This window comes from Manis javanica, chromosome 2 (genome assembly GCF_040802235.1).
Source record: "Manis javanica isolate MJ-LG chromosome 2, MJ_LKY, whole genome shotgun sequence".
Lineage (NCBI taxonomy): Eukaryota > Metazoa > Chordata > Mammalia > Pholidota > Manidae > Manis > Manis javanica.
This window is the reverse complement of record NC_133157.1, coordinates 21,878,695-21,891,545: the sequence shown is the minus strand read 5'-3', so window position 1 is coordinate 21,891,545 and position 12,851 is coordinate 21,878,695. Positions and strand designations below refer to the sequence as shown.

Genomic DNA, 12,851 nt, shown 5'->3' with positions numbered 1-12,851 from the left:
CCTGTGCTCATAGATAGGAAGGATTAATATTGTCAAAATGGCCATCCTGCCTAAAGCAATCTACAGATTCAATGCAATCCCTATCAAAACACCAATGGCATTCTTCAACAAACTAGGACAAATAATTCTAAAATTCATATGGAACCACAAAAGACTCCAAATAGCAAAGCAATCCTGAGAAGGAAGAATAAAGCAGGGGTTATTAGACTCCCTGACTTTAAGTTCTACTAAAAACCACAGTAATCAAGAGAATTTGGTACTGGCACAAGAACAGACCCATAGATCAATGGAACAGACTAGAGAGCCAAGATATAAACCCAAGCATATATGGTCAATTAATAAAGGAGCCATGGATATACAATGGGGAAATGACAGCCTCTTCAATAACCGGTGTTGGCAAAACTGGACAGCTACATGTAAGAGAATGAAACTGGATTATTGTCTAACTCCATACACAAAAGTAAACTTGAAATGGATCAAAGATCTGAACGTAAGTCATGAAACCATAAAATTCTTAGAAGAAAACATAGGCAAAAATCTCTTGAATATAAACGCAAGCAAGCTTTTTCTGAACACATCTCCTTGGGCAAGGGAAACAAAAACAAAAATGAACAAATGGGACTACATCAGACTAAAAATCTTCTTTACAGCAAAGGATGCCATCAGTAGAACAAAAAGGCATCCTACAGTATGGGAGAATATATTCATAAATGACATATCTGACAAGGGGTTAAAATCCAAAATATATAAAGAACTCACACACCTTAACACCCAAAAAGAAAACAATCCAATTAAAAAATGGGTGGAGGATATGAACAGCACTTCTCCAAAGAAGAGATTCAGATGGTCAACAGGCACATGGAAAGATGCTCCACACTGCTAATCATCAGAGAAATGCAAATTAAAACCACAATGGAATATCATCTCATGTAAGTTAGGATGGCCAACATCCAAAAGAACAACAAATGTTGGCAAGGATGCACAGAAAGGGGAACCCTCCCACACTGCTGGTGGGAATATAAATTACTTCAACCATTGTGGAAAGCCGTATGGAGGTTCCTCAAAAAACTCAAAATAGAAACACCATTTGACCCAGGAATTCCACTCCTAGGAATTTACCCAAAGAAAACAAGATCCCAGATTCAAAAAGGCATATGCACCCCTATGTTTATTGCAGCACTATTTACAATAGCCAAGAAATGGAAGCAACCTAAGTGTCCATCAGTGGATGAATAGATAAAGAAGAGGTGGTACACATATACAATGGAATATTATTCAGCCATAAGAATAAAACAAATCCTACCATTTACAACAACATGGATGGAGCTAGAGGGTATTGTGCTCAGTGAAATAAGCCAGGTGGAGAAAGACAAGTACCAAAATGATTTCCCTCATTTGTGAAGTATAACAACAAAGCAAAACAGAAGGAACGAAACAGTAGCAGACTCACAGACTCCAAGAAGGAACTAGTGGTTACCAAAGGGGAGGGGTGGGGGAGGACAGGCCGGGAGGGAGGGAGAAGGGGATTGAGGGGCATTATGATTGGTACACATGGTGTATGGGGGATCATGCAGAAAATAGTGTAGCACAGAGAAGATAAGTAGTGACTCTGTGGCATCTTGCTATGCTGATGGACAATGACAGTGGTGGGGTGTTTGGAGGGGGCTCGATAATATGAGTGAATGTAATAACCAGAATGTTACTCATGTGAAACCTTCATAAGACTGTATATCAATGATACCTTAATACAAATAATAATAAAAAAAATAAAAATGAGGTAAGTTAGGTCGCAATTAGAGGGGTATCCTGTGGAAACTATACTATTGCAGTGTCACTAGTACAAATTATTTGACCCATCCTTCAGCAAAGATACTTAAGTCATTAATTAACAAACATTTCTCCTGAAGTCCTTTTTGTTTGATAAAAGGATCACCTATTACAGAAAGGCTGAAATTTTTTCCACCCTTGCTCGCAAGATTTATGAAATCTTGGACACAGAGAAATCAAGGAAAAGTGATAGCATCTTAGCAGAGATGTGTGCATGAATCTACTGATGGTCCTCTAGCAAGCTATGGATAGAAAGGATCTCGAAACAAATATACAGATGTCCCCAAGCCGGGCATTGCCTCCAGTTAGGATCTGCTTCAGTTTATTCTTGTGGATAAGCTCACTGTTTGTAGAAGAGTTTGAACTTACTAAATTTTTAGGTGGCTTCTGTCTTAGAAGATCCAGGATGTATAAAAAGACAATAGGCTGAAAGCATAATTTTAATTATTAAAAAGTTCATTAGTCCCAGTCTGAGTGCCCACATTCTACTGTTTCTGTGTCAAATGTGATCTGGGTGGAAGTTCCATTTGTGGAGGCTGCTGATGTTTTTATGTTTCTATAGCATATTTTACATCCTTTGCACACTTTGAACCATGCATAATTATTGTCTCGGGTTCCTTGATGTTGCCAGCATATTTCATTGGCTGAAGTTTCATAGACATCACCTGAGACATCCCTGATTTATAAGGATCCATTGTGCCATCTACAAAATGCTTCCTTTATTTCAGGGGACCAGATGCTTTGAAGCGTGAGTATCTGCCTCCAGAGCCTCCCTGATTTCTCAAAGTCTCTTGAGGACACAAAAATTGTGTTTTGTAATTTGGCAGCACTTTGTTAGACCTCTGACCCCAGATCTTCAGGAAAATCTTCCACTCCTAATGGAAAATCACAGCTAAGCTCTCCTGTAATGTAATGAGAAATTACCACTAAATACATATATTTGGAATAAATAAATTTAAAGAATGCACCTTTGATAAAACCCATAATTTCTTAGAACCTACATTATCTCTTTCTCTGACTCATGATCTTGAATTTTCTTTATGACTCTCAATCAACATTTAGTCCTTCACTAACTCTTAAGGGCGATGCTACGTGCTCGAGTCACTTCCTTAGTGCATAATGACAAGCTGTTTACCTGCTTACAGGCTGATGTCCGTCCCCCTGCCCCCATTCCCAGGCGCACTGAAGGCCCTTTCACACATACAGTGAGGGCATCAAACCGAAACGATTGATTCTACCTGAAGAAAGGGAAGGGGAGGCAAGGCTTTCCAGATGAAATGGTTTTCGGACGGAGTCATGAGAGAAGAGGAGTGGAAAAGGAATCATTCAAGGCAGAAAAGAAATAAGAGCAAAGAAACGGCAGTGCGACACAGTGGGGCATTCTGGGAACTTTAAATAGTGAGGCTTGGCCTATAAATACCTGGGAATTGTTAGCTATTGTCCAGACAGAACTATAACTGGTCTCTGATCAAATTGCTGTACCTTTATATTAGAAGTCTGAAGGTGTGTTAAAATTTCTGGGGAACATATTTTACCTGTTTATTTGTTTAAGAGAATTGTTTAAAAATGATACAGGTTTGTACAGATGATGACGTATGTTCTATAAATGTTGGCTACCAAAGCAGGAAAAACTGGAATTGGTAGAAATCTAAAATGCTGGAATAGTTCATTTTATTCTGTGACATTTTGTGTTCTTATTCAAGAGATGTTGGGGACACTCTTGCAAACAGTTATTTAAAATCAGGCCACACATATTATAAAACAAGTTGTTATATATTCCATGTCAAGGGGAAATGGCTCATCAGTAGTACAGTGATGCACAGAAATACACATTTCAGGATCAATTGGCTACAGTACATTGGCATATTTCTGGAATAATATCAAAGAATCTTTTGAAAATGAGCAATCTTCAGATGCAATTTTCAGTAATTTGATTCATATACTGAGAGGAAGCCTGAAAATGCGAACATGCCTGAGGAGCTTTATGGTTTGCCCCCAAGGACATTATTAGCTCTCCTCTTTTTAGAAGAATCTTAAATGAATCTAAAAAGAGCAGTATACCAGATATTTAAAGAGCTGCAATTTCCTAAGAGCAATAGAAAGTATAAAACTGCATCAGTAATTAATTGTTTTCAATTAAAAACAGTGACCAAAAATTTTATCTTATCATATTCAGAAATTGCACGGAAAAGTTTGTATTTGAGAAGAATCAATAGGGAAACACTCCATTAGCATTTAAGCATGTCCATCACCCTTCCTTCCCTCTGAAATTCTCACCAAGAGAGTATACATGTGAGGGTGACAAGGAAAATGGGAAACAAGTGATCATTTTATTAATTTGGGCAGACAGCTGAAACTCCTAGGGCAATGTCTTGATAAAAGGTGAATTTGGAAAGCTGGTTGTAGGGCAGGAGGCAGAAATGAGACCTCGCACTTCTTGCTTTCCCTAGCATTCATCTTACTACTCCAGTCTTCTCAAGTATTTGCAGATCCATCCTAAATTTGAAAGTGGATTTCTCCCCATTTAATTTTTCCCCTCAAGGGAAGGTCTGTGCAAAGCACAACACCAGCATCAGAAGAAAAACTGATGGGATCAAAGCAAGAACGTGTGTATGTACACCCAGCAAACAGGCCGGGTGGCTTACACGGTGTGCAGAAAAGTGGCCTGTGTTAGGCAGCCCCAAGGCAGAACAGAGAGTTGAGCAGGATGGACAGGGCAATGGGCCCTAACCCTCTTAGCAAGCCAACTGCATCTTGGGAAGTGGAAGGAGACAGCAGGGCTGGCCTACTACACAAAAGCCATGACTTGAACCCAATGACAGCATCTGAAATAGAGCAGACATGGTTCATATTGACCTATGCCAATCTCCCCTGGGGAGCAAACATAGAGAAGGATGAGCGTTGACTTCTGGTTCTGGCTGCAACACAGTCTGAAAACCCTCCCCACATAATACTAGGCGAACAATAATAAAGCTGTTTTAATTGCACAGTTGAGCTGACATGAAAGGAAATCTCCATGTGGCCGAAATGAAGCCTATGCACCAAAGCTCTGGTTGGCCTTGCATTTGACTAGAAGGGAAGAGGAGGTGACAGGAAATACAACTTGGAGTTGCAACAGAGAGTAGTAGCTGAGTCTCTAGCATGAGTCTATGTCCTAGAAGGACATTCTGAAGATATTCACCAGAAAAGGCCCCTTGAGTCCAGTGAGAGGGCTCCCTGTGTTTGTGGGGGCTCTGGGTACAAACACGAAGGCCTGCTGGGGGAGCAGGCCCTCGGGCCCATCTCGTGGGGGTTTGAGGGTGGAATTTATACCGCTCACTTTGTATAGAGAGACTGCAAACTGATAAGTTAATGTAAAAGTGGGTTTTTGGCTAGTGACATTTCTGGGGTTCCTGGTAGAAAAAAAAAAATCCACAGGTCAGACCATAAAAGACTGTCGTAGATAAAACAAGTCCTGTTTACTGTAAGGACACAATGTGAAATTACAAAATGTACAGAAACATGTTTTCCATCATGAATAGGTCAACAGACAGATAAAAGGGCAAGATCAGAGCGCCAATAAATTGACATAAATGGTCTAAAAATCTAAAAAATAATATGAAATAAGTATGCTGAAATGATTAAGAGCAAAAAGACTAAAAAATCCTATTAAAAAGGAAGAGACTATGTAAAAAGAAATATCTGAAAAATAAGTGAATTCTAGAAAAATTTAGAAAATGAGAATTTAAAAAAATTAATAGACACATTCAAAAGCAAACTATAGATAATAGAAAAATCAGCTATTTGAAAGATGTTTGAGACAAAATTACCCAAAAGCACTCCCAGTTTTTAAAGAGATGGAAAATCTGACAGTTCAATAAACATGGGAAACAGAAAGCGAAGATCCAATGCATAGCTAATAAGATTTATAGAAAGAGAAAACAAAGGAGACGAGGGAATATCTGAAGTGAAAATAGCTATGAATATCCTAAAATTGGTGAAAGAGATGAATTCTCAGATGTAAGAAGTACAGTGAGTCCTGAAAAAGATACCTTTAGTCATATCATAGGGAAATAACCAAAACAACGAAGACAAAAGAAAAAGAAACGAAAATGCATACTTATCGAGGAACAATTCAGAGGTTCTAATATCAGTGCTATTGGCCTTTTGGACAAGACTATTTTTCACTCTGGGGGGCTGACCTGGGCACTGAAGGGTGTTTACCAGCGTCTCGGGGCTCTTCCCACTAAATGGACGTAGCATCTTTCCCTCAGTTGTGATAACCAAAATGCCTACAGACATTCCCCAGTGTCCCTGGAGGGCGATGCTGTCCTTGGTGGAGAACCACTAAAAGAGACTGATGATGGAATCCTCAAGAACAACTTCAGAGGCATAAGGAAGGCAATGGCATAATATCTTCAAAGACGTTTATGGAAGGAAACTATGAATACGACCTGTATGCCCCACTAAATTGTAATTCAAGGGCAAGGGTACCATACTATTACAGTTGACCTTCGAACAACTGTGGATTTGAGTTGCACAGGTCCACCTATATGTGGATTAAAAAAAATAAGTATATTGGAAAATTTTTTTGAGATTGCAACAATTTGAAAAGACTCACAGATGAACCATGTGGACTAGAAATATCAAAAAGAATAGGACAAAGTTAAGTATATCATGAGTGCATAAAGTATATGCAGATACTAGTCTACTTTATTACCATAAAATCAACAGTAGGCTGTTAGTAAAGTTATTGGGGAGTCAGAAGTATATGATATTCAAGACCCTAAACCTCACATTGTTCAAGGGCCAAATGTATTTTCAGGCAGATTGTATAATGTACTGACTCTTGCCAAAATGAAAACTTAAAGGATACACTTTAGGAAGTAGAAACACTAAACTCAAGAGGAAAGAGTGGGATATGCAAAAAAAATGGTAATGAAGAGATTAATAATGATTAATTATCAATCAGTTCATTAGCAATTTTTTATTAATTCTTAATAAAATAAAGGGTAAGAGATAATTAATGAGTAAATCTCAGTGAGCACTGACTATGTTAAAAAATGACCAATTTGGAAAATTGTAAAATAAGAGGGAATTAAAATATAGATAATGATAAAACATTTAAGATGAGAGGGTGGTAGAAGTTAATGCTTTCCAAGATCTGTGAGTTGTGTAAGAGAAAGGCAAAGATATTGAGTATGACCTCAGAGCAGGAAGGATTTCTTAGATTTGACACACACACACACAAAACAAACTACAAAAGAAACAATTTGATGAATATCAAGTACTATGTAGTAAAGTTAAAAAGATGCATATTTCATGACCTTGTAACTCAACTGTGTGGTGTCTAGGCCAGAGATATTCTTACATATATATACGTATCAGAAGGCATATGAAGTATATTTGCTTCTATTGTATCAGCAAGTAAACTGGAAATAAATGACCCTTCCATCCGTAAGGAAATGGGTAACTTAAGAGACAATACAGTCCTACTGGAAATGCTATACATTTATGGCACGTTAAGTGCAGTTAAAAAAATTCTGTTAATTTATATCTATTAACAGAGATACATGTAGTAAACATGATGTTAAGTGAAAACCAAAATTTCAAAAGGATACTTAAGGATATGAAACAACATATAGAAAAATGAAAATACCTAAGTCAATAAAATATTTGTCTATGGGGACATACATATGTAATAAAGACAAAAAATGCACATTTGTTACTTTGGGGAGAGTGAGAAAGTGACGAGAATAGCTTCCAGTTTATGTGGGACACTGTATTCCTTTTATAAAAAGAGATTTAACCTGTACTTTTACCTCAGCTATGGTGATTTAAAATAGAGATTATTGAATTATTTTATTTTTGTGCTTGTCTTTCAAGTGTTTCATTGGACCTTCAGCCAGAAAAGAATAAGACAAGCAGCTCTCTGTCCGATCTGTCTGCCCTCATGGTACCTCAAGGGGGAGCAGGGGTGAGTAGGAGGGCATAGGCGTTCCTCCTCTCACCAAAAGCATTACTGTCAGAAAAGTGAAACTCTCCTAACAGTGTCTGATTTTTTTCTTTTTACAGGTGGTAGTGATTTGTCACGATAGGTAGTATCTATTAATTTGATTAACTATTTAAGCTAGTTCCCTCCAGATTACTAACATGTCTCCTCTTTAATAATGATGATATGGATACATAATTAGTAACACCTCATGTATATGTGAAGCACTATTTTTTTTATTAAGGTATCATTGATAAACAATCTTGTGAAGGTTTCACATGAGCAACATTGTGGTTACTGCAATCCCCCCCATTATCAAGTCCCCACCACATATCCCATTATAGTCATTGTCTGTCAGCATGGAAAGATGCTATAGAGTCACTACTTGTCTCCTCTGTGCTATACTGCATGAAGCACTATTTTTATAAAAATGGTCTGTTATTGGAGAAGGGAGCATATGAGAATTCACGTGCAAAACCTTTGAAGGATGTAAAACCCTTTACAAATGTATCAATTTGTTGTCATTTTCATTACCATCTTTAATACTTTTCAATAGATCCCTTTTGTATACTATATAGACTTAACATTAAGGCAGACACAGAACTCTTACAAGTGAATTATTTGTGAATATAAAATATATGATTTATGAAAAAAATGTGAATTTGAATATATAGCATGATTTTTAATATTAAAATAATATATACGTAAAGACAAAATTCTGGGAAGAAATTGGGTAAAATATCACCAACAATCACTTTTGGGTAATTTTTAAATGTATGTTTATTTTCTAGTTTCATATAATGATAATGTATTACCTTTTTAACCAGGAAAAAACCCAGAAGTTGTCAATATCTAATTAATATTTGGGACATTTATATTTGATGAAATTTCACCAAAATTTAAATGACTAATCCTTAATAGTCTTCCGTAATTCATTAAGAAGCAATTTTTAAATGTGTCAATCCACACTGGGAGATGGGACCATCAGAAGCTAACTCCTGCACTGAAATTATAATATTACAGATTTCTTTTCCACTTAGGAAGGTGTTAACAATTTGGGATATCTGTCAATTCTTTATACAAGTTTGACTGTCAAGAGCAATATTTTCTTTTTGTAAGAAAGTATGCTGCCATCTGCTGGCAGCCCTGTGTCAGTAGGACTGTCTTTTCCGGTGAAATGAACTTCCAACTTCTCTGCTAGGATAGACACTGCGCTCTCCTGTGCTCCAATCATCCTAATACGGCAGTCTGGTGAGTGTATTATGTTTTTTCTGGCTAGGCCAAGTATTATCATTTGATTCCTCACAATATCCGTAAGAAGTATGGACCTTTAATGCACTTACTTTACGTAGGAGGTCATTCAAAGCACAGAGAGGCTATACGGTTCTCCCAAGGCCACACAGTTAGTGAATGACAGAGCTGATATACAAAGCCAGAAAATGGCAACCCCTCTCCTGTAGCTGCTTCAAGTGTGTGAAAAGCAACAGGGGTAAATCTGGAGTGTGAAAGCACAAATGGTGAAAATATGTATTGAGGAAGCATGGGGGAAAAAAAGCAATAAAATGCAAGTCGATGACCTGGGATTCAATCACCCATCAGTTCTTCATTGCCTGTCTGAGCCCCTAAGCAGATCGCCATCTGCGGGAGCCTCCCCTTTCTCTGTACCTTACTGAGTTTTGGTGAGGAACAAATGAGACTGTAAGTGTGAAAGCTCTTTGTGATCTGCTTCCTGGCCTTCCTAATTTTATCTCTGAATTAAATGAGATCATTGAAAATGTAAAAAAGTGACCCTTATTATCTTTTTTTTCTGTGGTGTATCTTTATGTTGTGACTTCAAATCTTGCCTTCAGGATTGCAGAGGATAGATACACAAATGCCTATTTATATGTGCTTTCTGAGTCTTTAAAGTATAAAGACTTTTTCACTGCATCGTGCAATGTCTATTACTTAGGGCCTAATTTGATAAATTACTCTAATTCCAGGAAAACATTGTTCCCATAGAAGAATACACTCCCTTTCTGCTGTTAGGAAACAAGAGCACAAAGCTCTCTTTGGCTTTGGCTGCCAGGAAATGTAATTTAGTGGTCAGAGAAGCTCATCTCTGCAGCCAGGGAGTGTCCTTCCCTCAGCAGCTCCAATGCTCTGTCCTTCATAGGGCTACAGTACTCACCCTTCTTTGCAAGTGTAAGTGACAGTGTTTCCAAAAGTGAAGTTAGTCCCAGTGATGACAGCATCTTTGATGTCTGGTGGCTCTCCACAGAAGACAAGATGACAGGTAGGTGGTGCTCTGTCCCAGCTGCCTGCCGCCGAGCATTCAATGACAGAAGGGCCCTGTAAGCTACAGGAAAGAATGATGCCACCTCTTTCATTGGCTATTTATTTACTGCTATGGGGACAAAATAGGAAGGACATAGAAGAAAATAAGGGATGTGAGGAATTTTAATATAAAAAAATTAAGTTTCTTCATATTTTCTTGCTTTACACAAGAGCAAGGAAAACCTGAGCAGGCTATAAACCATCTAAAACTGAACAGGCTAAAACAACTCGGTGCAAAATAAAATGTGCTTACTGGTGGTCCAGTAGGGCATTCCAGACCTTGTGAAGAAGTGGATGAGAAGGGCTTAACAGGCTGGTTAGGATCCAGCAGTAAGGGAGACAGACACTCAGGAAATCAGGGTAGCTGAGGTCAAAGGGCACTGTCCTTGCCATGAGCTTGGGCATCTGAAATGTGTTGCTCTTGACTCTGACCTCTGGCCTTACTTTGATTTCATAAACCTTGCATCTCTATGGTGCGTGGTTTATCCACCTTTGCTTGCCAACCTGATTCTGACAGTCTGTATTACTTCACTTTCTGTTCATTTGATCTGTTTTACTTCAAATCCTGTTGGTCAAGTTTCTGATCACAGCCTGACTCTACTGTCCCTCTGAAACCACATACACACACACCGTTAATCAAATTAATATCTTATAGTATTTAGGCCCCAGGCCCTTACCTTAACATGCTTTTTCTAATATCCCACATAATATTGACTATAAGCTTGGTAAATTGCTTATGGAAAAAAATCCAGGCATTAGTTTGCTTTTGTGTTGAATGGATGAATGTTTACAGCAATTGAACTAGAGCTCCCAGCATCAAAGTTGGATGGAATAGTTTCCTGGGCACTTACTATAAGCTAGGCCTCAGGAAGCACATGAATTTGAAAATATCTTTTGCTTTTAGAAATCTGAATTTAAAGTCAGCTAGTCATATACAAATGAAACCTCCTGAGTAAATAATGAATAACAGGGGATTGTGAGAAGCTTGGCTGGTGCCTATGGGCTTTACCTGTATCCACTCTCACACGAATACAATGCAGTAGAAAGGTAAGTAAGCCCACTCAGAATGTATTTCCCATTATTTATGTTTTCGGGGTGAGAACACTTGACCAGTTCACACACAGGAGGAGCATGACTCCAAGAACCACTCGCAAGACAGGATGATTCTTTATCTCCATCTAGAGTATGTCCTTTATTACACCTAAAGAGGACAGAAAAAGATTCAGACTATAATTTGCTTTATTTTGCAACATGTTATCTGTGCCCAAACCTCCAAAAATACTGAGAAATTGCACATATTGGAAGAGTTCTGGTTTTTTTGCTACTTAAATAATTTTTTTCAAGGTTGAATACTGTACATTTTCCCCACAGAACTCTTGGTGGGTGACAAGGAGAAAGATTAAGGATTTGGTTTGTCTCCAGGATGGGTCTTGGTTTTGCAACTGCAATAGAAAATTCTTGGTTTGAGAGACCAAATTCTTGGTCTAGTCTAGTCTAAGTCCTGGAAATATTGAATTTGGAGCCAGAGCTCCAGCGTATAACCGAGAATGAATATTCATTAGCTTGCAGGGCCTTCCTCCACGGCATCCATCTCAGTCCCTAGCACTCAAGGGGGTGCTAGATTCTAGATACGACTACCATTGGATTAATGGATTAGATTACTTTACCCTACACATAATTCAATTAAGTCCACTTTAATTAAAAAGCATCTGGGATAATTCTTCCCCCTTTCTTCCAGTGTTATATATCACTGCCAGCATGTTATCAACAACTCCTACAATAGTTTTAATCTTAGATACTTACCTATATAAAACTTTGCTACCATAGGTAAATGCTGATCCGTCAATGCCACCGTTTTCTGGAATAGCTGGTGTACCACAGGAAACAGCTTAAAGGGGGAAGAACAAAAACATTGCTTTTCTTTGCTAGTTTTGTACAAAAATCCCTAAAAACCCAAGGACAGCCCTGTGTTTTCTTGTCACATTTAAATATGAGCCTAGTAGTTGCGTTTTAAATACAAAGACTATTGATATGATACTTGACATTTTTACATCTTAAACTTCTAGGATTGCCAAACACTGCAAACATGGTACTCTTAACTAAACATACCTTCACAATATGGTATCAGATGGCTCCATTCTCCGGACTCCAAACATGTAATTTTGGTTATTCCCATCAGCTGGTGTCCTTCCTCACAGGAAAATGTGACTTCGGCACCCACAGTATAGATCCCGCCAGAAGAGTGGCCATTTTTTGGATTTCCTGGAGCCTTACATTTTATGGGTTCTTGAAAAAAAACAGTTTTTGCAGGACAATAAATGGTGTTCCCACAACCATGGAAGGGGTCACAGCAAAAGAATTCCGCTATGGTTAAGGTATCAGCTAAAAATTGACAAAAAATGCTTTTGAAAGGAGAATACATAAAGGCCAGGGATATGTTGGACATCAGACCAGAATATATTTTTAACAGGCATTTAACTAACGGTATTTTGAAACAGTGGTGACTAACAAAAATACACAAAGTTTATCTGGCCCAAAAGGGAGTTGTTTATTGGAGAAATAGTGGTTGTGCCAGGGCAAGGCTTAGAAGAGCTTCTGCTCCTCAGGTCCTCCAACCTCACAAGCAGTGTTGAGAGCAGTTCAAGCTGATGTAAAGTCTGTGTCTCAGTGGATTTAGGAGAGCTTCACAGCCTCCCTTTCCAAACAGACTACAGACCATGAGCTTTCCCACGTCCAA

General features: G+C 38.2%; 1 protein-coding gene across 1 annotated transcript in view; it reads right to left on the bottom strand.

The window, feature by feature from the left end:
* Positions 1-12,851, bottom strand: part of SVEP1 (sushi, von Willebrand factor type A, EGF and pentraxin domain containing 1) — a 171,624-nt gene that overhangs the window by 47,434 nt on the left and 111,339 nt on the right. The window contains exons 33-36 of the mRNA XM_073226361.1: positions 12,224-12,400; positions 11,918-12,002; positions 11,124-11,315; positions 9,969-10,136 (exon numbers count right to left, since the gene is read on the bottom strand). Of these exons, the coding sequence (XP_073082462.1) occupies positions 9,969-10,136; positions 11,124-11,315; positions 11,918-12,002; positions 12,224-12,400 (622 nt within the window). The remainder of the gene's footprint in view (positions 1-9,968; positions 10,137-11,123; positions 11,316-11,917; positions 12,003-12,223; positions 12,401-12,851) is intronic.